The 26,679-nt window shown below is 36.6% G+C and overlaps 1 protein-coding gene and 1 long non-coding RNA gene across 5 annotated transcripts in view; both read right to left on the reverse strand.

Annotated features, from left to right (window-relative positions):
- Nucleotides 1–10,898, reverse strand: part of LOC137478519 (uncharacterized) — a 35,171-nt gene extending 24,273 nt beyond the window's left edge. Inside the window, exon 1 of the long non-coding RNA XR_011001619.1 lies at nt 510–10,898. This is a non-coding gene — a long non-coding RNA (uncharacterized lncRNA). The remainder of the gene's footprint in view (nt 1–509) is intronic.
- The window catches only part of ADK (adenosine kinase), a 270,500-nt gene that overhangs the window by 133,128 nt on the left and 110,693 nt on the right, over nt 1–26,679 (reverse strand). For all 4 annotated transcript variants that reach the window (XM_068198543.1, XM_068198542.1, XM_068198541.1 and 1 more), the window contains 2 exons: nt 16,148–16,320; nt 10,905–11,013 (listed from right to left, as the gene is read on the reverse strand). In XM_068198543.1, coding sequence (XP_068054644.1) covers nt 10,905–11,013; nt 16,148–16,320 — 282 coding nt within the window. The remainder of the gene's footprint in view (nt 1–10,904; nt 11,014–16,147; nt 16,321–26,679) is intronic.

Here is a 26,679-nt window from a genome sequence, read left to right on the forward strand (position 1 = left end):
CATGAACTACTTTTTCTACTTCTGCTGTTACTGTGAAATGCATTAAAGGCGGGTCACATGATTTCCCTCATGTCAACAAATGATGGCTCAATTAGGCAGATAACAATCTACAGTCCTCAGCAGAAACTCTCTTCTGCCCATTCTCAGCAGTATAAAGAAGCACTTAGGGACAGCACAGGTTCTGGGGAATGAATACTTGCTATCCTTTATATACACACTCATTGAAAATATCACTCTTCAGCGAAAATTGGATCCTACTTATTGTTGAAAATTTTCCATCACTTATAGTTTGTATTTTTTTTTCTACATTCAGTTGTAAGTCATGATTAAAATAAATAAAATAATGAGGAATTTAAATTTTAGTACATTGCTCTATTAATTCTAAGTTGGAATTTCTCCTCTTGGAAATAAGCTGTCTTAATAACTAAACAAATAAAAGGTATTTTACTTTGACTACAGTCCTCAGAGGACAGGGAAATTAATATTTAAGGAACAAAGTTCATTCTTACCTTACTTTGCTGTGATCAATGACAGTATGCACAGCTATAAATGCCAGTATTGTCCTGGGTGCTCTCTGTAGATGACAAGGTTGTCTCTGCTTCATTCCAATTACTCACACAATCTTCCATATCCACTACCTGCCACTGTTTTGCTGAATTTATTTTAACCCTACCATGAAGAGAAATCTATGGCTTCTCACATCAGGTTTCTCACGTCAGGTTATGCAGAGAGCAAGTCAGAGTATTCAGTACCACCCTCTTTCTCCCATTTCTTACATTTGCCTCACTCTTTCAGATTTTACGACTCTTTATAATGCTTAGCCTTTACTTTTCACAAAACACCTCAATGTTGTTCAGCACCAATTATACTCCATATGGTCTTAAAAAGACATGTTCAGAGGCATATGCTGAGGCATATTTCATGATAAATACTGTTAACTGCTGTTTCCCACCATTTTCAAATATGCAGGAAAGCATTGTTATATTGCATCTGGCAATATCATAGTTGGAAAAACTATTAGGAGCAGTGGCATTCTCCAAAACAACTTCTGTAACTTCAGCATAAAAAGTGGTAACAAGACATCTTCTCATCTACACATCTTCAAGGGTGAGAACTGTTAGCCATGTACTAACCATGGGAAATCTTCTGACTTCGGAAGAGCTTTGCAATATTTATGGACCATGAGGTCTGACTACTTATGGTGAATACTCACCAGGTGTTTGTGGCCAGGTGTTTATTAAATTATTTTGTTCAAGCAGCTAAATTATTTAGAAACATGAAAAAAAACACATTATCCTTAACCAACACAGTCCTGCCAATAGAAACATGGTGCAAGTATGATTGGGAAGGTGAGAGCACTTCTGCTGGGGCAGCAGCTGTTACAAAGTGCCTCCATATTAGGGTGCTTATGCCAGAAAGAAGTGTAAATCCCCAGGATGGTTTTCCACAGCAGCTGCATCAGCCAAATCCTTCTATTATGGAAAAATTCTAAGGGCCTTTATCTTTTGTTTAAGTCAAACATTTGCAAGGATTAGTACTGGTGTTTTTATCTTGTTCATATTGCTAAAATTATGTTTTATCTGTCAAGCACTACCTGCTACCACGATGGTCTGTATATTCCTTAGAAAGTAACCGTGTCTCACATCCACTATTCCAAATTAAAACAATTCTTCAAAACCAGCACTTCTTACTTAGTCAGAGAATGTAGTATTTCCTTGAGCATTCTACCCTTAATTAAATGAAAAAGAAAAGAAAAAAGAAGGTTCTTCTCTCTTTTGACCAAACCAGACAGTCTGAAGCACATTTACCAAGGTGACCTGGTGCACTGCTGATTGAACAGCAGCCTGACCAGAAGGATTAAAGCCACACCACAAAAACTTCTCAGTAGCTCCTTTCAAATGAACTTCCAGAGCTTTTGGGATCAGTCAACTCTAGTTTCAAATAAACCTGATAACAAAGAAAGTTGGCAGGACTCAGCCCTTCTGCCTCCTAAAGGGCCAAAGAATTTATCACAAAGTTGAAAAAAGGCCAATCAGCAAGGTGGACTATTTATGTGTTTAATATATTATCACTGAAAATCCTACAGGAGCATTTCTGCAATACTAGGTTCTTTACTAGTTTTTTTACTTCAAGTACACAATTACTAAGCACAATGTAGCACAAAAATTTTCTTGACACAGACTTTTAGGATATTGATTAGCTATGCTGTAAAATCATTTTTACTTTCTAAAACGGTAATTGATTCTTGCAGAATCAAAAAGTAGCCTGCAGGTTCCTATCCTGTTATTTCAAAGCACCTGTAGTCTACAGTGAAGATCAATGCCCCTCTGTACAGTTTAAGTTTTGGGATAAGAAGCAGCATATTTGAATCCCCTTGCATTATGTGCATGCATATTTTAGCATTCTATAATTTTACTGCAAGTTACTGGCTTTGAAATATCATGCTCAAATGTTATCATTTCAATGTTCATTTCAAAGCAAGTCATTCATCATAACCATTTGCAAAAAAAACCCAATTGTATTTAAACAACTGCCCTTTCCTTATTATACAAAGAAATAATAAATGAAACTGTAATTTTTACTTCAGACCAAATAGTGGGCTATCATAAATAGCTTCGCTCTAAAGTTATGCACAGTCTTTGCTGTTAAAGAAATAAACTTTCATCATGTAAAACAGAGCACAGTTGCTGCAGAATTTGTATGTTTTTTTAATGTAGAAATTGATGACATAGATACAATACATTTTTCAGGGTTATGTAGACTATTACATTTCCTCATGTTAATGAGATCAAGTTCTTTACCTCTCATTTCAACCAACTGTACTTAGAGTGGTGACTATGAATTTATGATAAATTTTGGAAGGCAGCAACCCAAACAAACAAGTTTAACTCAAACTAGAAAAATTCACAAATTTCAAGTTTTTGTCTTTAGAATAGTCTTAAATTAATGATTCATTTAAAATGTTATCAGAGAAGTACTGCAACAAAAATTAATACAAGATGGAATCAATATTGTTTCAAAGCTTCTAATGCCTTGATTTGATGGTGCTTTAGTTTTGAGATTTTGCTCTAAGAAAGTTGACATGGTAACAGACAAAATTCATATGCTCTCATAAGGAGAGCATCAAATAAAGCCTGACATGCAAGAGAAGCTACAGTAAAAATTTCCATTCCAACTGACTCACCTCACCACTTAGAGTATGAAGTCTTCCCTTTTTAATTTACATTTAAATAAGTGTGTGAAGTCTGCCCAGACTTTACACAGGACTTGAGACTCAGTGTCCCTAAAGGCAGAGGCACCTGGGAGCAGAGGTCTCTGCAGTGAGCAGTGGGTGGCACAGCAGGTCCCCGTCCTCTGTGAACACCAATTCTCAGCACGCCTCAGCCTGCTGCTAAGCCTGATTCAGTCTTTGCAGACAAGTAGCTTACAACCAAGAGAATGATTTAGTATTTCAACAGATTTACATATTCTATTAATGAAATAAAAGCATGCCCTTCCCCTTCTTCTCCCCATCCCCCCCCCCCCCCCTTTAAAAAGCAATATACTTTTAAAAGGGCAATGCAATCACAACCATTATGTCAATGAAAATTACATGCTGGGTTTATCTCTGTAGGTATCTGACAAATACAAAGCATGCACAACATCTTTGGAGTAATAATGATGTTTTATCATTTTAATTACAAACACTTTGAAAAAAAATCCCTAAAGTGTACCAATTGGGGTGGTCTGAATTAACAGTAGCTTGATAGCCCAAGGGTAGCAAAAATAGATTGAGCTACCAAATTTCATAGTAGTTATAGCAGCTGTCTTCTTGCCTCAGGGAACCTGGGTATTTAACAAAGCAGACAGCTTGGCATTGGCATCTGATTAGTGATGTGGGTTTTGTTGGACAGAATACGCACAGTTCTATTGTTTCACTGTTTGGTTCGGAATTCAGAGAGCTATGGAATCATTTAGTTTTTACAGTTACCTTCTGTGTATCCACTTGCAGGTATTGTAAAAGGTTATTTTCTCACTTATCACTTGCTCCAAGTAGGCAATATTGTCTTGAAACGAGCAATGAAACATGACAGGATTTAAATGTCAGGGTCAGTTGCTTTCCCATTTCTGTGCCAAAATTTTGTTGAACCAACTGTGTAAGTTTTTCTAATTGGGCAGAAAAGTGAATAAGGTGAAATCCTCTTCTCCCCTTATCACAGAATAATTTGGAATTTAATATAATTGTAAAACATCATTTATTCTAGCCTAACTTTATAAGGGAAAATTTCTCTTCACAAAAGAAGTCTCAGAGGTAAAATCCAACTATTGGGGCTTCTGGGAGAGGGGATTGATTTTTATTTTTCTAATCCCACAGTAGCCTGACAGTTTGGGTAACTACTGGGGTAAGAAAATCTCTAGTTCAAACCTAATCTGCTTAATAGTAAAAAATCTCAGTTAACATACTTTATCTAAAAAGGTTTGATCTCGGGACATAACCTTAGCACATACAACAATATTACTCCAAGGTTTGTGTTTGAACTTCATACAGCCAAAAAGACCCCCCACGTGGCTCCTCTCTCTTTCATTCTTTAAGTATACATCACAAATTATTGGGGCTTGTTGGCAGAGTTCAAATCACTGAACTCATTGCAAATAGTCTACTTCAGCTAGAAGTACATTCTTTTACTCTATCAAATCCATCTGAGGTAATAAGACTTGATGTTTTATTCAACAGAGCTGAGGAAAATTGTTGCACAATAGGTTAATTCAAAATGGCAGCATAGAAAATGCATCTGTCAGTGGGGATCAAATTACAGGGCAAGCTCCTCTCAATGCTTAGAAAAACAAGTCTGCAGTTCTACAGATTATGTGCATGTGTGTGTTTAAAGGGGTGGGAAAGGAGCTAAATATCTGAGCTAACCTCCAATTAAAGTCAATCATAAAAACAGCCAATTTAATGAGTACGGATTTCTTTGGGTAATTATAACACCAACCACTTTTTTTCCCCCCTCTCTTTTAAATCTGTAATTCTGCCTTCTTTTTATTGCTTGCTTTGTCATTAATCGCCTCAGGAACTTGATTTCCTAGCAACAGACTCTGCCACCAAACATTTGGCTCCTTTTCAACATTTTCTTTGTGAAAAATGGCACTGCTATTGCCGCCTGGCTGTTGCAGCTAGACTGGCTGTGTAAGTGTTCTAATAAGGCATTCTTCTAAAAAAACCACACAAAAATCACATGATAAAAGGAGCGATGACTGAACTTCACTAATTACTGTGCTGAAGAGACATATCTGCAATTTAAAGGCTACCGGGGTAGGAGGAGAAGGACTGAAAAAGAAATATGTATGTTCTTAATCTTAAAAAATACAATTAATAACATAGAGGTGAACATTTAGAACTAAATATTTTACAATGTTAGACAGATTGTCTTTAATTTTATCCTATAGAAACAGGAGGTACAACCTTCATTAAAAGTTGATGACGTATTTTTCTACATCAAGTACAAAGCATTCACTTCAAAGAATGACATCATGAAGACCAAATTTCACAACAAAAATAAGAAAAAAGTTTCGCATTCATTTTTTCATGTAAGTTACTTGGGAAAAAACTAACAAAATAGTTTATGCATGAGAAGTTGTACCTGAAATGGTAGCATAATGCACTCCGTAAATATATCACAGGGTGACACAACATGTGGCTGGTTTAGACACAGCAGTTTTTGCATTTTAATCAAAGAAATAAAGCTGTGGATTTCTGTATTTATGAGAGAGAAAGGCTTCTTTGCCCATATTTGTTTTGGAAGCCAGAAAATGGCAGATTTACTTCCTGGTTAGATACAGAGTGTACCATCTCTCCACAACAAAAGCATCCCACTTCAGCTATGACTTCCAGAAAACACAATGCCTCAAGATGGTGGGTTTCAGTAAGGGGATGTTATCCCAGGCCATCAAAACAGGCCACAACTAACTGTTGTTAGCTGCACCTTCTTCTCTATGGCTGACATACTCAGTATGGTGTTTTCCTGGCCATAAAACCTATTCATCATTGTGAGAAACAGTTTTGCATGTCAAATGGCATAACACACTGGTGCCAGAGCACTATGGCAAAAGTCATCAATGGGAAAAAAACTATTGTGAAGTTATTTAAACAAATGTCCTTTTTAAGGGATATTTTGCTTCCTGCCAGTATCTTGTTTCCTGTGATGCACACACAGACCTAGCACATTTCAAAGGAAAAAGCCTATCACAGTCCATTGTAAGTTACCATACTCATCATAGCAGTAAATTACAATAAAAATGCATTCACTGAATAACTCTCTAAAAGGAAGAGACAGCACAAAAGAAATTTCATTTATACTTACATTGTAGTAATAATCAGCATTTTTTCTCAAGTAGAATAGCCAAACCCCATGTAAAAAACTGTAGAATGTTATTTAAGCTTTGCTACTCATTGCTGACATCAAGTTTATGTTTTGACAGACTCATGTTGAAACCAGATAATTCCTCCATCAAGCCCACCACACTACCACAGTATCTCTCTGCTTAGACAAGCACTTAGGCATTAGAAGAAAATAAATTTAAAAATACCACAGTGTTTGTTGAAACAGACCAGGGTGGTTGGAGTTTTAAAAATTTCTCCAGCAGATAGGTGTGTTGCATTGGGTTCATTATGATTTGCTGTAATAAATGACATTTCCTCCTGGAAACTTGGCCTAAGCCCAGATTTCCTGGTCTTTATCAGAACTGTCATTATCATCAAAATAAACTACACTTGATATTAACTTTGTAAGCACAGAAGATGCTGAAGGTGGTGAATGCAACTCAACTGTGGGCTAACAAATCTAAGCAGCATTAGAAAATTTTATACTCAGTGTGGTACAACTGAAGGGCATAATCATTAAGAAACTTCAAGTATTGGCTATGCAGAAGCAGGAGAAGATAACAGTTTAAACTTTTACAGATTATGAAATAACAACAGCGAAATAACAAAGATTTGTTTGGGTTTTGGAAGCCACTTTACTGATCCATTCTAAGCTAAGATGCACATTACCAGAGATTGGGAACACAACTGCAGTCAATGCTGCCATTTCAGATGTTTAGTAAAGGAAAGAAAAAGAAACCAAACAAAAAAACCCAACTGAAGCACAGAAGGAACTTTCAAGAAGAAATACACGACTTCAGCACCAAGAAAATACAAGCATCAAACCCCAGTGTTCCATCCACCTCATAATCACCAACTGCAAACATTGAACAAATGCAGGTGTTGGACAGAAGGACAAATTGAGTAAAACTAAATAACTGGCTGAAATAAGGATGGCTAACTGGAACAGGGGAAAACACACACCTGGGAAGCCATCACACTTGTAAACAATCATGTTCACATACAGGGAGAAAGTTAAAATTCAGCTGCCTGTATGAGCAAGCCGTATGTATTAATTGATACATTAAAGATTTCACAAGGTTACTGTGTGAACCTTCATTAAGGAAATGAAGGAAATTTTTAATGAAGTTTTTATGAAGGAAAGCATTTTCTCCTTTTCCATTTTCTTCCCATTATGGAAGACCAAATACAAAATTTCTTACTTATATACAGTAACACAGAGTTACCCATTGGAGTCAATTGACTAAAATTCTCCTCAATTTTTTTCTGCTCTTCTAAGTAACTCTTATCAACATTTTTTTTAACCAAAACCACTGACAATAAAAATATCTTTGCATTTCAGACCTTTGTAAACTACAAAAATTACCAGCTATATACTGCAAGTTGCATTAATAATGTCAAAATATTTGTGTGCAATGTTAAAGAAGCTGAACACCAGCAACTCCCACAGATGCCTCTTAAAATACGACAAGGTGCACAAATACGGAGTTTTATCACCCAAATTTGTAAGATGCAACTCTGACACTTAGGATTTCTAAAATGCAACTCCTGACAGCAAGCAGAAACTTACATAATGAAAAAAATACAAACAAACAAAAAATTGATTTGCCTGTTCCTCTCCCAGATTTACAATTAGTTTCATGTTGTGTCCCACTCACAGCTCCAGAGACTGAATGACAGTGTTTAGTGCTATCGTGACTCGCAACGTATTCTGAAATAAGGGAAATGTCTGAGGAAGAGACATCTTCTAGCCTCAGTAGGAACCAAATAAAATTCCTCACAGTAATTCTAATCAGACACCAGCAGCACAGCTAGCTGATGCACAGCAAAATGATTATGACAGAATGGAAGATACAATGTCAGTGGTAAAAATTACAGCAGGAATTATATCTGGAGAAGGGAAAGAAATTGCAGAGTTTGACAGTACATGCAGCCTATCTTAAATGACACAAAATAGAGTAATTTTAAAGGATTAAAATACACCTTCAAAGTTTACCATCTTTGAGAAAGAAAGCTGGGGCAGCCTCTGTATTTTGCTTCTATCTGTGATTTACTGGGTCCTATTCTCAACTAGTCTTTCTCTAATTTGTCTGCTGGATCTGATTACCAGATGGCTAAAATAAATGTATTGTGTTCATTCATGGTAACAGAAGTTGTTTTTAAGAGCTCTGTCACGGCTTGACTATCTTTTCCTTTGTACCTACTCCTCCCTCTGTGAATTGATTAGATTTCAGAGCTAAGTTTCATGTGAGGGTCATTCTGCTGACTGCTGCATTGAAAAGCATATTATCTATTCTAGGAAGCACATACAGATGACCACAGGATATCAGAGACCTGTCCTAAAGCAACAACTGCCCAGTTCTGCCAAGAAAATAAATTGTTTGATCATCTCAGGACATGGATTTCCAGAATAAGTATCTGTCACTGACATACACTTTAATGCAATCCCAGAAATAGGTGACAGTTAGATAGAAAGAAGGAAATGAAAAGCAACATATGCACAGTGCAAAGTCAAGGAAGGTACCAAGAATAAAGTGAAGACAGACAACAGCAAACAAATTAATGACTCAGAGCTACCCTCTACCTCAGGAGAGGTAATTGCTCACTACATGGTTTCATTTAATCTGGTAATCACTACAAACCCACAAGTAAAGAAGCTAAATGAAAGAAAAGGGCATGAGCACACTGTAGCATGAAGAACCATGGATGGTTCTACACTGTCTCCTCTCCTTCAGTAATGTTACATATGCAGTCTGTAATCTGAAGTGATAATACTGTCCTAGAAATCTGAGTTGATCCCATCCTGAGTGCTTTTGCTACACATGTGAACAAGGTTCTTCACTCAAAACATCTCCTGCAATCATATACTTCACTAATCTGAATTTCATATTGTAAATATATAACACCATTTATTAGCACTTCAATGTTATTTTTCTCTCCATTATCACATGCACATCTTGGGGTTTCTTTTCAGTTTAGCACAATAATTCTGTCTCCTGGACAAAGTTTGGATGTTGTAGAACTGGCATCCGAGAAACACAGCTTTTAATATATACAAGAATCAGTGTAGTGAATCACCTAGTCAAAATTTAAGTGATCAAACTGACGGAACACAGAAGAGTGACTTCAGAACTAAAATAAGAGGAAGGCTTTATCTTAAAAAATACAAACCTGTTTAGCACTTCATGTAATATTTCACAATTTTCCTGAAGCATCTCCACTAAGTTTAATTTTTCCAAATTGTACATTGGAAGCTTCATTGGGAACAAGATACAGACATTGGGAAATTAAAAAAAAAAAAAACAACCCCAAACTTAGTGCAGTAAAACTTTTGGGGATATTTGTCATTCTTCTTTACTTAAACTATGCTCTTAGCCTTTCAAAATTTTTCAGTGAACAACAGTAATTCCCAAGCATGGCATTTGGAAAATAAAGAACTTGGAACACGTGAAATAAAAACAGCAATAAAAAATTAGTAGACAATACATCTACATATATTTTAACTACAGCACAAACATATGGTCATAACAGCAGGAGGCATTTTCTTTGTACACTGAGAAGGTTGTAAGTATTTTTTGACAGTTATAAAGGGGCAGTCTTGGCCATACACAAGAATCAATAACAACCATGTAAAGCCTACAGCAGTGCACACTAACTGGCTGTAGGAGACATTAACACCATCTAAAAGAAGTAACTGTATTTTCAATGAACTTGTACCTCCTGGATAATCAATTTTTTACACTTCTTGCCAGCTGTTCCCATATAGCTCAGGTAGCAGAATGGAAACAGTTGTCATACAGAATCCATATATTACATGCATGTTATGAGGTGTTAATCTGTCATAGATGTTCTATGTTTGTTAATTTTGATCACTCATATCAACTTGAGAGCAAGGTGAGAACAAATTCACCATTGCTATTTAGGCAAGACATAATCTGCACAAATACATTTATCTGGAGTGATTCATTCTGGATGGTAAAAAAAAGAATACTAATTGTGAATCTACTAATGCCCCATCCTCGAACCCCTCTTTATTCCAGAAGAATCATTAAAATCAGTTTGCCCCACCACCCACATTTAAGAGATTTGTCAAACTCATTGTTTCTGAAATATTGAGTTATAAGGTGCCACAGTAATTACTATGGAATAAATAGCAATTAAGATTGTTCACACAAATAAGCTCAAACTGTTTGCAGTGAATAATTATGCTAATAGTGTTTTTCTACATAATTTGTGCATCCTTCACAACGATTTACTAGAAAATGTGAAATGTAAATTTGATGCATTACTACAAAAGCTCCGAAAATATGTTTAGTTCTTATGATTTTTCCCATCAATTTAAGTGAACATACAACTGAAACATACTTCTGCATTTCTACATCTGATTTTGAAGAAGTCAAACTGTGCTGAAATTGAAGCAGTCATTTTCTTTCCCCGTCTTCCTACAAAATCATTCAAAAGCACATACAATAGACATACTCATTGCTTAAACTTCAGGATACTGTAACACAAACTTTAGCAATTTGAAAGAGGCTGAACTTACTGCTATATAATAAACTTTGGCCTTTTCCACCAGCTTCCAGTTCTTCTCCAAATCAAGATGCTTTTCCTTCTTATAGCAATTAGCAGCAGCAAGGTTAGCTACAAGAGACCTGGAAGTGATTAAAGAACAAGTATTAAACCCTCTGTAAACAACAATACTGCCAATTTCTCACAATGAACACAATTTCACAAAGATCCTACAGAACACAGAAGCAATCAACAAAGAGCACCACAAGCCACACATACTTTATTTGACCATTTCATGAAAAGTAAATAATATATTTAAATAATAGATTAAATATAATTTAAATCTTAAATTAAATAATGTATCTTAAATCCAGCTACATAGTTTAGGTAGCCTAACAGTATTATATTCTTCTTCGTTTGCTTTGAATCAACCTTAGTTTCATTCTGTGATCAACTCCCTCCATGTGCTTTAGCATCTGCAGATTCTCATTAAAACTCCTCTAATATCTAACACCTAAAAAAAGCAGTTAATCCAGTTTATCTTCTGAAAACTATTTTCCCTCACTAGAAGAAAATGGTTGATGGATATGTAAGTCTTGCCATTTTAATTTTCCAAAGAATAGTTATATTATTTTAAAAGGGGCTTGTTTTGGGGTTTTTTTTCCCCCCATTAGGCTCACATTTTCCTTTAGCAAATAAAAAAGGGTCAGGCTCCTACTTTCAGATGATGAACTGTTAAAAAAGACTTTGGCTTAGCTGTGGATTACTGGAACACTACCAAAAACTCATTTGTACTTCCTTCTTTCCTAACAAGTTATAACACAAGCAGTGGGACACAACTTCCATTACCAAGAACAAAAATACTAGTATCACATTGCCTCTGTTACATGCAAGATTCATTCTATTTTAAATCATCTTCTTCACCCACTCCACTCAGCCTTACAAAACACACAAAACGTACACACATACTCCTAAAAAGAGGTCATAACAAGACCTCTACTTCTCCACTCTGGCTACCATGACTAAATTCTTCTATGCAATTGTATTATGAGAATGTTTAATAACATGCAATATTTAGAGAAAGGGCATTGGGAAACAGATTATTTCCATGCTAGCATACAGAGCTTTAAATATAATTTTCAAAATTTAATAGTCAATGGATGCCCTTTTAACATTAACACATCACTATTTTGTGATATTTAAGTCCATTAGCCAGATAATTAATGTGTAATTCTAAATACAACATTTGGCTATTGAAAACTTTGGCCTTCTCAAGGTGCATGCAATTGATGTTGTATACATCATCCTCTTCCAGACAAGTGCTACTACAATCCAGAGACAGCTCCAAGAGGGAGCAAACTGCTCATCTGCTTTCACCAAGGTATGCTTCTGCCTCCAGGCTCATCACCATGCCCAGGTGTTAGACCAAAAGAAAACTTTTAGGAACAGTGCAAGCAACTCTCCCAGTAAACTTCCTGAAGTACTCATCACTGACAATCCTTGTCAGTTAAACAGATCATGTATGTAAAATGACAATAAAGTTAGACCAACTTTATCTGAATACATCAAAATTACCATTCTGTGTAATTTCATCCCATGAGCAGATTTGGGGCTTATCTCTTTAATTCTAAAATCTAAATGCAACGAAAACTAATGTACATTTGGAAAAGAGAAAAAAGAAAAAAGAGAAAAATTATGAACAAATACACCAAGCCTTTGTAGCATTACAAGTAACAGGGCAACAAGTTTCATTCTTCATGATTATTACCATTTCAATGACAAGAAATTCAGTGGAGAACCAAGTGAATCCAAGAAAGACATGTGCATAACTGCGGCAATTTTCTGTAAATCATACTTTGAAAGGAAATTAAATCTTTCAGTTTTGGCAAATTGTAATATCCATCAAGGCCAAAGTTTGAAAAAAAAATCTTGTCTGTCTACGTATGTTGCTAAGTGAAAAGCAATTATGCTCCAGAAAACTGAGCAAATACTTTCTATATATTTCCTTTCACTTACCACATGCCCCTGAAACTATAAACCTAGCTCTGTGTAGCTACATCCAACTGTAGAGATGCTCTGCACATATGGGTAATAAAAGATTGCTACGCTGATGACAAAGGACCAAACTTTTCCAAATTAAAACTGTAAGTCTGACAGCACTAAGTTCAACATGTGGGGCACAGACTAGGTAGATATTTTTTCAATGAAATACAGTAATTGGAGACAGCCAGAGTACTTCAATTGAAACAGCTTAATGGAGACACTGTGTACGTGGTTATTTCTGAGCAGAACATACAAATCCAAGTCATAGACTATGACAGAGCGTAGGTATTACTTTAGAGTTTAATTATGTGCTAGGATTTTCTTGAAAAGCTCTGAGAAAAGAAAGCATATTAGTTTTGCTAAACTAGAGAATTCAGGATGGTAATCACGCATCAGATCAGAACCCTTTCCTGCAAAAAGCTAGACAGAGTTATCAGAAGCAAGAAACATTTATCTCAGGGCATATGGAAGACAAATATATACAGTCACTTCCTAGGAAAACCAGGAGTGCTACAAGTCAGGTACTCCAAAAGAGACAAGAGAGTTGAAGAAGGAAGTTAGCACATATCTGAGCTGGGACAAGAGATTAATCAATAAATAGTGTTATCAACTGGGGCAAAGTTGAAGTGATGCTTACCAATATAGAAAATGCTAAAAACCAAAAAACAGCCAGAGGGTAATTAAAGATTAAGAATAAACTTCTCTCACAGGATGGACAATTGCATAATAAAGTTGTTAGCAGCAACCATCAGCTATTTTTTCTTCTCCCAAGGAGCATGAACTCCCTGCCGCTCTTAAGCATCGATTGAGACGAAGCCCCTGTCTAGTCCTTGAGCAAATATTTGATATTAAGAAAAAAGAGTGGCTTATGTAAGCAAACCAAAAATACTGCTTATTAAGTCAAAGAAGTATTTGCAGACATTCTTATGAACAAATTTACCTAAACTTTTATATTCCATTGAGATGCACGTGGTTTTCTTGAATTCATATTGTGTGCCTATCAACAGTCTTGATGTCAGTTTCCCATCATGTTATCTAGAAAATGGTGATTGCTACAGCAGGTATACACAGACACTATGTGACTGAAGATAAGAGATTCACACAGCAAAAACATCTTTATTGCTTTTCTTCTCATTGAAAAACTGAATATGGATCTTGGAGATGAAGGGGGAAGTCTAGATATAATTAGTGTCAAAACTCCAGATGAAGATGAATGAACTTCCTTCCCCAACAGAGTATGTACATTCATTCCAGAGAGTAAGACATTATGCACAACATTAAACTGGGAGGGACAGGTTGATAAGCTGGAGGACAGGGCTGTCTGTCATTCAGTGGATATGCAACAGCCTGAAGAATTGGGCTGGCAGAAAACTTCAAGGTAAATGCAAAGTCATGCAATTATACACAACAACATAGGCTGACAGGATCTCACACAGTTTTCCAGAGAAGGACCTGGAGATGCCGGTGAACCAGGCTAGGAACATGAGTCAGCTGCACATGACACAGAGAAGGTAAATCACATCCAGGTGTATATGAGCAAACACGCAGACAGGAGGACAAACAAAGTTATATATCCAGAAAGGAGAAGAACCTCTGTCTCCACACCTTATCTGGAGTTCTGTGTCCAGCTTTGAGTTTTCCATTACAAGACACTAACATAAAGCAGTGAGTCCAGCAGTGGCCATCAATATTATTAGGAGGCTGGAATACTTAAATGCAGAAAGGCTTTGGGTGAACCTTAAGAACAGGTACCTAAGGGGAGACCTTCCTGCTTTCTTCAAATATCTAATGAAAGTTTGCAGAGGAGATGGAACCAGACTATTCTTGAACACAAGAAAGAACAGACACAAGCTGGAAGAAGGAATACTGCAACTGAGTACCATCAAAATAATTTCTCCCATGAAGAATCATCAAACATTTGAACAGTTTGCCCAGAGAACTTGTGCAACCTCTGTCCTTTCTGATATTCAAAACCCAGCTGGACATGGCCATGAAAAACCTGATCTACCTTTGAAGCTGCTCCTGCCTTCTGCAGGGGTTTCTCTCAGATGTCTGCTCTAATTAAAACTGTTCTAGAGTTCTACATGTTATACAGAAAACACTTCCTCCTCTGACTCTTATTTCAATTCATGTTGCTGTCTACCACTTTTCTAACTCTACCTGGAACATTCACCAACTTCTCTGGAATTATGGTGTGGACTTTAAATAGGGGACTGCTATGTCACCTTAATAAATTCTACTAACTCCTGATACTGCTTTGAAAGGAAAAGAGTAGGTCCTCAGGACCAATGGCATTGAAAGCCACAGAGGGAAACCAAAAAGGATAATGACAGATATTTTTATCTTATTCTGAGCCAAAAAGAAAATATTCTTCAGGGTAACTGATGTAATTTTCATTATTGATTCAGTATGTAGTATCAGAAAATCTAAATGCTGTCAGAAATCAGGGAGGGCTGATGTGTGCCAGTAACGTCTCAAAATTAAGACTAACCTGATTGGCTGGCTTTGAAATCTCTAAACAAATTGTCAGAAGGTAATCAGCAAAGAAGTAGAATACAAGTTCAAGAGTTCGGAGCAGAGTGTGAAAGAAGAAAGCAAAGGGCCATGGTCAATAAAAATTAATAGCAAAAAAGTAGCAAATGAAAACATAAAAGACAAATGCATAAGATTCTATAATGTAGACAAACAGAATTACAGGTACTAGGAGAATTTCTCAACAAGTGCAATAGCAAAAGAAAAAGCTTTTTTCTTGTATAAAATGAAATTAACCCTTTCAATCTGGCTATATGCTGACAGCTATCAGCATATAGCTAAACTCAGTGTCTCGCTAAACTCCGTACCACCTGAGGTATATTTCTCACTTGCCAATCAAGTATAAGCCTTATGTACCAATCAGCTTGCACACAGGCTGCATAAACACACTTGTTAACCAGCTATTGTCTCCCACATATTTTCTCTCTCCACAGCAAGTGGAAGCTATCAAGTTCAGGAAGAAGTAGTATATTATTATCATCTCACACTTTCTGGCCATAATATAAGTGCTGTTCTCTGAAAGTATATTAATACTGCCCAGCCCCAAACTATGGCCTAGGCAGTCCTGTGTTGTCTCAAACCAGTGATAACACTTTATCATTCAAATCACAATTTTTAAAGGCTGAATACTCCAAACAAATTAGGCTACATTCACTGTGCCAACTGCATTTGTATCTTCAGAAAATATCAAAAGCCCCTGACCTGTTATCACTAGTGATGCAGGCAGCACAGGTTCCTGTTGGTTCTTCACTCTGCTCATAATAATGGGCATCCACATGAGCTTCCTCAGCCTTTTTCTTCAAGATCTCTCCAAATTTATCTTTGCCAATGCACCCGAAGAAAGTTGCAGCTTTGTGAGGTTTCTGAATCATCCACTGCAGATTGGCAGGAGAAAAAAAAAAAAAACACAAAACAAAGTTAATATATCTGGTATATTACTTTTCCCATTTTTTCTCTCCACTCACCATATTTAACTCCATGCCTACATTTTGACTTAAAGAACACTTGCATGCCTGAAGTAAAAAACATCTTATACAAAAGAAAGGAAAGGGCAGCAAAGCAAACAAAATTTACCCTTAATGATCCCACTGAGCCTGTAACACCGAATGTAACACCTAAATAAATGTAGCTCATTATAAAGTACATTAGTATGTTTTTACAAGGTATACAAAAAGAAGTTTCCTTGCTCAAAGGAGTTGCCTCCACACTTATATTTAATCAAGCAACATATGGTATCTTCAAAGAAAAATTGTGGAAAATACAAAAGAAAAAAGGAAAAATAGCCCACAAAACCACCCTAAACAAATGAAATAAATAAATAAATAGAGATAGCACATTAAAAAAAAAAAAAAACAAGACATTTGAGAAACGTAAGCAACATTATGCAACATTCATAATATATATAAAAGCTAAGTGGTACTGAAAATAATAATTTGTGTCTACCATTTAATTGCATGCAAAAAGGAAATGCTCCCTCTTTACACTGTTAAATCACACATGAAAGTATCTAATCTCCAACTTTACTAAGAGCAGCTCTGTCAGTTGAATTGTCAGGAAAGAGAGCAGATGCACAATGTTGCTAAGGCACCAGGTTATTTCATAAAGCTCCCCTTTTATTAATAACAAATGTATCATTCAGCTATAAACGTAACTCCATTTTGTGCTAAGTTAAAAAACAGCATTTATCAGCAATGTGAAATCAAGAGTGAACCAAAAAAATAAATATGAAGGAACAATCATAGGCTCTACTCTGCTGGTGGCGAGTCAGCCAACTGAAGTCATTATAATTCATTCTAATTACAGCCAGCAAGCTTATCCATTCAATCTATAGTATGAATTAAAGGCTACAGCAATTTTCTGCTATACTAAAACCCTACTTATAATTGTTTCCTAATCAAGATTTAAATAAATGATAATGTCTCCATTACAAAGCTGCACTAGTGCTAGCTGTGGGTTGTAGAAAGGTCAAGTAACTAAGTTGCAAATACAGACTTAGTCACATCTTTATTACTACCAGCTCCACAGGGAAGAACAACAGAGAAAAAAAAATAAACCTTTAGTCATGTAAAGTCTTTGTAAATAAGACAATGGTGGACAAAAGTTGCAAGGTCTCTTTCTTGGAGCAATTTTGAATAAAGTTTAAGAAGAAAAAAGATTTTATCATCTGATGGTGGTAGCATTAAATCTCTCATTCATGAAATGCAGACACTCTGCTTATCTATTCCATACCACTCTAATATAAATTTTAAAAAAACTAATAAGAGAATACATTTCATACAAGGATATCAATTACATCCTTGTATTTGACACCTTTGCACATACATAATATGCATTTCCACAGTGTTCATTTAGGATGTCTCAGGAACAACAATCCTTTATATTTGGAGGTATAAGTGGAATAGACAATTTAAAAAGATGAAAACTGCTGTGACCAACTGTAAGCAAATATGGAACAAATTTCTGCATGGGTAAGAACAGAAGTACCTGCAGGCTTGTGCCCAATGCAAGCATGCTTTACTGTCACAAATAACAAGAATTAATAGAGATCACTATGAACAACATTTATCAAATAATCAAACCCAAAATAATTTTTAAAAAAAGTAAGACTTCAAACTGCACCTTAGGCTTACAACATTTTTTTTATATGATACATACTACATATAAGTCTGACAACATTTATAGCAGTAGTAACCAATATTTCATATAGATCTCTGAAAAAAGAATTCCCATTTAAACAGCACGAGTTTTGGCTATTGGCACCAGCTCAGTTTGAATTCAGATGTGATATATGCCATACATAAGCTGTCACAATACTGATTTTAAATTTAAGTCAAGTTATACTTGAGAATCAAAAGTCACGATCCAGACTCTCCTGAGATGAATCTCTGTATGTGGTGCAGGCTACTTCAGCAGCTCTACTCATAATAATTATTATTTAAAATACAGGTATTATATAGTGAGAGGATATTCCCACTGTATAGGTATTAATTTGAGTATACGACTTAAGCAACACTGAGGAAGATGGGAAATCAGTTCAGCAGTGTTTCTGCAAAGATCCTCTCATCACAGATCTCCAGTTACCAACAGTCCTTCGAATGATCTGCTCTTATTCCCACAATAATGGCGGTGAGGTGCTGTCAGTAGCAGAACTCATCTGGTTCTCCTCTCCTCAGCTACAAGGCTGCATATTAGTAACAGTAAAAGCAGACATCACATTACAGACTTGATGAATTGGAATGATAGAAGTATCTCTGGTACACCACTGAAGTTGCACCTCATGGAATGAGCCACAGAAGGCATCTTTTGCATATATGTAAAAAAAAAGAGACCCTCTTCAAGGCAGGTACTTGGGGATTTCTTTTTTCATTTGACCCAGAACTGGATTTTAAGTTTAAATAACCTGATATGAAAAAACAGACTTATCTGGGCCATTTTACACACTGTTGTTATTAGTGACTCTTTGGTTAAAACATTCTACATGGGAATGGGAGTCAGTCATTGTGAGATGTTTATCACTGTGAAGCAGCCATGCAGCATTGCAGCCAGTATCATATGCAGGCCAATAACAAACTGCACACATTAATGCCAGGTATATGGTTACAGAGATTGAAAATTAGTTTTATGGATTTATGTGAAATAGAAGATTTAATTGAATGAAAAAGACTCTAGACAGAAAAAGAAAATGACCCAGCTCAGCGGGAATCAGCATAATGAGTTAATTATCCAGGGTTTGGCTAGGCAGAGGCAGCTACTAACAAACTGTATTGACAGTCTGGTCAGGAGAGGTTGGCACCTGGCCACACCATGAATCCTCACCAGCACCCAAGGGAATTTGAGGCTGCTAATGGACCAAAGACAGAAGTGTCAAAAGCAGGAACTTATAATGAAAGAACACGACAGCCTCAGGAGTGGGATACCACAAATGAAACTCAAGGAGTGGTTTATGAAATCTAATGTGTTCCTCTGCTCTAAAGTTTTCTTCTGTCAATGAAGCTTGGACATCAGGTACACACAAGGACAGGTCCTGACCTTTTCAGGTAGCATAAACATCTGTGACAGAGGAAAGAGCACAGGAAATAGAACACCTTTCAGATGTTCTCTTGAATTAAACAGATTGCATTTTCCTCACATTTTTGTTGTATGCACTCTGATGAATGCCAAGAAAACTTTAATTTCATTTTTTTTTTATATTTATGCCTTGCCTTTAGAACAAACCTGTCTTAAAATCCAGCTGATTTCAAAATAAGCATAATCTAATATTAGGTTACCATATCCCTACAGACACATTATTTCTTATGATACAATACTGAGGCCAGTACTTGCAAAAGAAGTCAGCACCCTGGCTACTCCAAGACACACTAGAGGGTGACAAAATAATTCTCCCCTTATTTTCATGAGGTTAACTTGGGTTCACAGTAGCAGGGCTATCTGTTCATGTGGTTTTTGATGATCAGAGTTGAAGATGATGAACTCTCTGGCCAAGCTCTAGCTATCAAAGAAGTGTAAGAACCTTTGTGTTCCAGGGAGTGGGTGGTAATTGCAGAGAACAGCACCATCTTTTCTTGCAAGACATTGAGGTGCCAAGAAAACTTGGTAACAAGAAAAGCTTCTGAAAAATTGTAACTTTGTGAGACTGCCTGGAGTGAACTATGTCCCACTCTTTTAAATCCTCAGACTCAAAGATGTGGTACACCGATTTCCCACTTTTGTCTGATGAGAAAATGGCTTTTGGAAACAACCCTTCTCCCTTCTTCCGAGTTACAGAAGCACTCCTAGAAGCATTTCTAACACTAGAAGTGACTTGACTTTGATTGGATACTCAGTGCTGTCTTTTGAGAACCAATACCCCTCCACACCCCCCCAAAAAAAGGAAAAAGCCCCTTATATTATGTGAAAGAAAACCAGTGGCCTTATACAATTAGAGAAAGGGAAAGTTCTTAACTTTGAATTTCCCAGCCTTACATTATTTATCTTGAGAATGCCATGCTTCTGCCACAGGACCAGCATCCAGCATCCCCTATCACAACACTTGATCTGCATTCAAAGCTTTTCTCTGCTGTTTCTGCAAAGTTCACTGTAGAGGACGACCCTACCAATTTACCTCACTGTCTTCAGTTGCAAAGACACTTTCTTGCAAAATGAGAGTTTTCTTCTGCTGGGTCTCAGCACACATTACCATAAGACTTAAAAAAGAAACATCCTACAGATGAATCTTGGAGCAGCTTTATAGCCTTCTGTCAATAACAAAGATCCTTTAGAAATTACTTCATTTTACTCCAACTCTCTGCTTTGCTTTAAGTGCCACCATTAACTGGACAACACTGAATAATGGAACAAGGAGGCTGATGAAGACACTCACAACCACATTGTTCTCTGCCTGAGTTCCCGAATTAATTTTTTAAGTGGCAGCTAGTAATGCATTTCCACATCTGTCAGTCATCTTAAACTAACACCACCAAAGCATCCAAAGCTTTGCTTAGACTGACATACCTTCTCTGCACATAGGAGTTTTCAGCTGTGGACTTGAATCCCAAATGCCTAGGAACTAACAACACAACAGGAAGCATTATGCCCCTTCACAGTGAAGGATCTTCAAAACTCATTAACACTGAATACAGACATCTGAAGTGCATCTGAAGTACGTTATTTGAAGCTGGACTCTTCTCTGCATGACCTGTCAAATCTGATCTTATTTTAAATTGCAGTTCACAGAGGAGAGGACTCCAAGGACCTAAAATTAGCTAAGATATAACATGCCTGCTAAAATCTAAACTAAAAAATGTGAGCAACTACTCATGAAGTGTAAATCAAAACAGGAATGGAGTATCCCTTATTTTTACATTCTAGATTTTGGAATGAGTCCATATATTTTATAAAAGGTTTTACCCACCTGAAGTGCCCCTCACCAATTGTGTCCCTGTTATGTCCAACCACCAATATATATACAGTCCATTAAATCCCTGTCCATTAAAACCCCTTGGAAATACTTTTAGGAATATTTTAGATGTTAAAGGAAATTAAATCACAACTCATCTTAGATGGCCATATAAAATGAGAACACATGGGATCAAGAATCAAATCATGCATCTTAAAAACTCAAAAGCCTGATAATACACAAAACAATACTAAAAAAAGAGTGCCACTGTTCCAAGTGAGCTCACTTATTTGTTGTGTATGATATGATACACCTAGGGCTCAAAAGGAATGCAAGTCTGTTACCATTACACATTTAATTACACATTCATTTAAAATCCCTACTGTAGTGAGGTAACCCCAGCCAGTAGTTAAGCCTCCACCCAGCAACTCTCTCAATTCTCCCTCTTTGAGGAATAAAGGAGAGAATGAGAAGTGCAACAGTGAAAAAAAATGCTCAAGAAGAAATGATGCAATGACATTCATTCACTACCTTCCATCAGCAGATTGACGCCCAGGCACTGTCTGAGCCCATTGCTACTTGGAAAAACACCGCCCCCCTTCCAGTTTTATTGCTGGCCATATTCTGTGTGGCCTGGTTTATCATCTTGGTCAGCTGTCCTGACTGCGTCCCTTCAAAACCTCTTTCCCTCTACACAGTCTACTTGCTGGGGGCAGCAGAGTGAAAAAACCAGAGAAGACCTTGATGCTGTGCAAGAACTGTTCAGCAATAGCTAAAACATTGCTGTGTTAAATAACACTCTTTTGGTGACAAACCTAAAACACAGAACCATATGGGCTGCTATGAAAAATGAACTTCATCCCAAGCAGACCCAGTACACCTAACTCCAGAATCACTGTTACGAGACGACAGCAGCAAGACCTTGGAAAACAGATGAGTTACTTACAGTTTGTTCCAATACCTTTGCAATTTTCTTCCTCTTATTTTCATTGATGGATTTTTAAACATTGTGAAGCTATTATCACATAATGGCCATATAAGAAAAAAAAAAAAATGGGAGAAGGAAAAAATAAGCTTATCTTTATAAAAACAGGCTTGTGAAAAGGAGCCCCATGTCCTGTACAGTAATTCTTCCACCATTAGCGAAAGCTGCCAAATCTTGCATGAGGAAATGATATTGTTAAAATGCATGACAACACCCTCAAGCAACTTCCAGTCAAATTAGATAAAAGTGATAACATTTTTTAAAGGAAACGACTGCTTAAAGCATTGCACTGAGACCAATATCTAAATCTTTTCAGTATTTGGCTCAACATGTGTGATACAAATTCCTGCACAGGAACATCTATTAGTTTTAACTTGGTGCCACAAGTGCCTCTTGCTACAGCTTTTATCAAGATGCCTATCAAAATAGTAATCATTCAGGAGCAGAACTTCATTCACTTCTACAATTTCAAACAAATTTACAAACTGTCTCTTAAAAAAATTATATAATCCAAATAACTATCTTCAGTGCTGCTATTCTTCTGTATTCCATTTCCTATTTATCATTGCTCTTCATCTGCTTGTTCACAGTTTTATTTTTAGTCTAGTTTGTAAGCTTCTTGCTGTACAAGAAAATACAAGCATATTTTCTGCAATTAAAGATGTAGTAGCCATATCCCAAAGTTTCAATGTGACCAAAAGCAAGTGCTCTTTTTACTGCACCCTTAAAATAGCACATAATTCCAATATACCTTACTCCATGACACTCTTATGCTGAATTTATAATGTTACACTTCTGCCTCAAATACCTGAACTGCTATAGCCTCTCTTCTGAGGTCAGCTCATGTTATCTAAGGCCAAAGGCAGAATGTCTCCTGCAAGGCCTTACAAGGCACACAATTTGAAGGGCAGAACCTGAGACAACAACCACTTCCCCACTGCCTGATGTGTCACTCCCTGTCCTCAAACTTTGGGCATTCCCTTCCCAAAACCAAGTAAAAGATGACAGACCTACAGAATAGGGCTGGTCACACCAGTTCTTCATCACTGTCACAGATGACAGCTACTTGAAGGTTATCACAACAGAAAGAATTCCAGATTTACTTGGGATTCTTCTGCAGCTGTTTCAGTGTATACAACTACTTATTTTAAAATATCACCAATACTGCAAAGCTGTGCATGAAGTAAGGATTAGGAGTATCGTTATCTGTAAAAGAAATCAAAATATACAAACATCCTTCTTGAAGACTGGGTGTGAAATAATGAAAAGTGGCAAATAAAGTACTACATAAAATCTTGCTCCTCTCTGGTCAGAAGCAGTGGGGTTCAGATGTGAATAGAAGGATACAAAAAACATGAAAATGGAACATCATGCCTAGGTACAGTAAGACAGAAGCACTGGGCAACTGTAACTCTACTCAGCCTACTCTACTTGTAAAGAATTAGCACTTCAAATAGATATAAATAACGGAGAAGCAACTTAAAAATACCTTAAAATTCTGCAGTGTAAAACATTGTATATGTATTTAGGTACTACTCTTTAAGTAAGTGAAGCTGATGCTGTTGCAAAGTGACACTTTTAGGATATTTCGTGTATGATTTTGCATATCTGCAACAGTAAAACAAAACTTTCCTTTCAAAACCCATGCATATGTCAACCACACTCCCCTGCTAAATGATGTGCAGTCTCAATGAATACACCCACACTCAGAAAAGGACAGCAAAAAATCCACAAGTGGAGAGACTTCTTTCATTGTCTGGCAGCACAGAATTCACATAGCACAAACTGTAAACAGCTGCCTATCAGCTTCTATCAGCAACAGTATCAAAAACAGATGGCAAAGGTCAAGTCAAAGTTTATTGACAGTGATGAACTTGGACAACCTCTATTAAATTACTTCTTCCTTTAAGGTGTATGTGATCAAAGCAGCAGAGAGATTTTCACTCAGTCACATAACAAGCTATTTGTTGAGATTGAAACATCTGGTCAATATCTTCTAACACTGCAATTTCATGCACAGTTAGCAATACGGTACATTTCTTTTCTTCTTCTTACAGGGTCCATAAGGGTGGCACATATGGCTGATCATTCCATTCAAAAAGGTTTCAATTCCAGGCATTACATACAATTGTCTCTATGCTTTATAGTATTTTAAGTCTACCTACCATCGTTTTCCATCATCACTGCTGTCTGCTCTACTCTTTGCTATAAAAGCCCACAAATATGACAGAGCACTTAAAGCTTAAAAGCTTTTGACTACTGGAGTTAGAAAGCAGTAAAGGCAAGGGAGTTTTTAAAGTGGCAGGTCTTCATCTATCTGTTGTCAAGAATTCCCAGTGCATTAAACTATTTACCAAAGCTCTTGTAACACAGATTATAATTTTTGTTGTAATAGCAAACCTTTCATTTTTAAGGCATGCCAGAGCAACTGGAAATCACCCTTTTTACTAATTTATAAATTATTATACATTTTACAAACATAACATACATCATATTTCAAGCAAATGTTTGCTAGTTATAAAAATTTGACGAAACATAAATCGCATTTCTCAATCTGAAGTAGGAAAAAGACACTAAATGCTATCTACCCCAAAGGCTAAAAAATGCTTGCCTTTAAAATTATGCATCTATGTTGCCACAGCAACAAGTACTGGATAATGTAAAATGTACTTCGCCCTTCCATTTCTAAAACCCAATCTTTTTGGACAAAGAATGAAGGACGACTTGTAGGTACATAAAGTACTACATAAAGTACATTTCAAAGAATTTTCCATCACTACTAAACAACCTTCACTTTTATTCAGTTAATATTTTATTTCCACATCTTGTTCCCACAGTGACTCCAAGTAGTACCTGAACCTTACAAGTTTACCTAGCAGGTGTAGAAGATACTGATTCTAAAACTCTTTACTATAATGATGCATCGTGCCCAGATGTTGCATCAAAGGCACAGTGGAGGCATGGGCTGGGAAGGAAAACAGTAGATAATCTCCATGAGGGAAAAATGTACAAAATGCTTGAACAGAGACATCCCTCAGAGATGTCACTGAAGATGCCTTAGGAGTGTGTTGACTTTTGGCACGATGGCAGATCTCTTCAGGAAATCTATTCTGAAGGAATGGGATATAACCTAGATCTAACAACAACAACAACAACAACACAAAAAAAAAACAACCAAACAACAAAAAAAAAACAAAAAAAAAAAAAAAAACAAAAAAAAAAAACAAAAAAAAAACCACCAAACCTCCCAAACAAACAAAAACAAAACCAGGATAGTCCACTAGAAACTGATGGGTTTGATGAAAATGTCAAGATATGGCTTATAGGTAACAGCATCTTTTCAGGTTACAAACATGAGCCTGTGTAAGAGCCTGTCACCCCATGCCACAAAGACAGACAATCCACTCAGGAAAGCAACCAATTATGTCACTTAGCACTAACAGCTAAGCAGTGTAGAAATTAAGTAATTAGCCAGATTCTAACTGGGTTTTTTAATAGAAATTCAAAACAGGAAAGGCTTCAGTAACGCCAAATAAATTTGGAACTGATGGGATTAGCACTACTAAATCACAATATTTTTCCAAAGAAACAGAAAACCATCCCACCCAGTAGCAAAGAGTGCAAATTCACCCTCAACTTTATTGTATATATCCAGTAAGGCTTATAGCATTGTGGTGGAATATTCCATCTAAGCTGATAGGGAGTTTATTTCTTCCAGAGTTAATAAACAAGCTTCTCCAAAAGAGATTAAGAGAAAAGAAGTTTTAAAAAAAGGATTAAAATAGGGTGTCTTCCCTCTAACTTCAAGGCTTTCTATCAGTGGTCTATGAGCCCTCTGAAAGACCAAGTCAAAACACTGGAAAGGTGATATTAGGCTTTGAGTCGATCCTTTTAGGAATTAGTATTTCAGGATTGTCCTCTCCTAATTGTTGTACCACACACTTCATCCACAGTTCCACATGGAAATGCTCCCCCTGCAAAATTCAACATTCTTAAGGAATGATCCCTCTTCTAAGAAAGAAGAATGTCAATCAACTGAAAAATTACTGTCTCAGGACGGGCAAATCCCAGAAAAACCTGTGGATTACTCATGTGTGACTTCCAACCACATTTAGTTGGAAATGCTCTGTGTCCACCAAATCTGTGACTGGAACAGACCAAGCTGAGATTCCAGGGGAATACTGGTCCACAGTGTGCACGTGAACAAAGCTTTGGAGGAGAACTCATATGTGCTCTCACAAAATAATAAAACTGCCATAGTATTCCCAATGGGAAGTACTCCCTCAAAATGAGAATGTTTTGTTACTGAAACAAATCCATTAAGTTCACTGCTACGTGTACAAACAGAGGTGTCTTTAACAGTTCACAAAAGAA

The sequence above is a fragment of the Anomalospiza imberbis genome, chromosome 8 (genome assembly GCF_031753505.1).
Source record: "Anomalospiza imberbis isolate Cuckoo-Finch-1a 21T00152 chromosome 8, ASM3175350v1, whole genome shotgun sequence".
NCBI classification, from domain to species: domain Eukaryota; kingdom Metazoa; phylum Chordata; class Aves; order Passeriformes; family Viduidae; genus Anomalospiza; species Anomalospiza imberbis.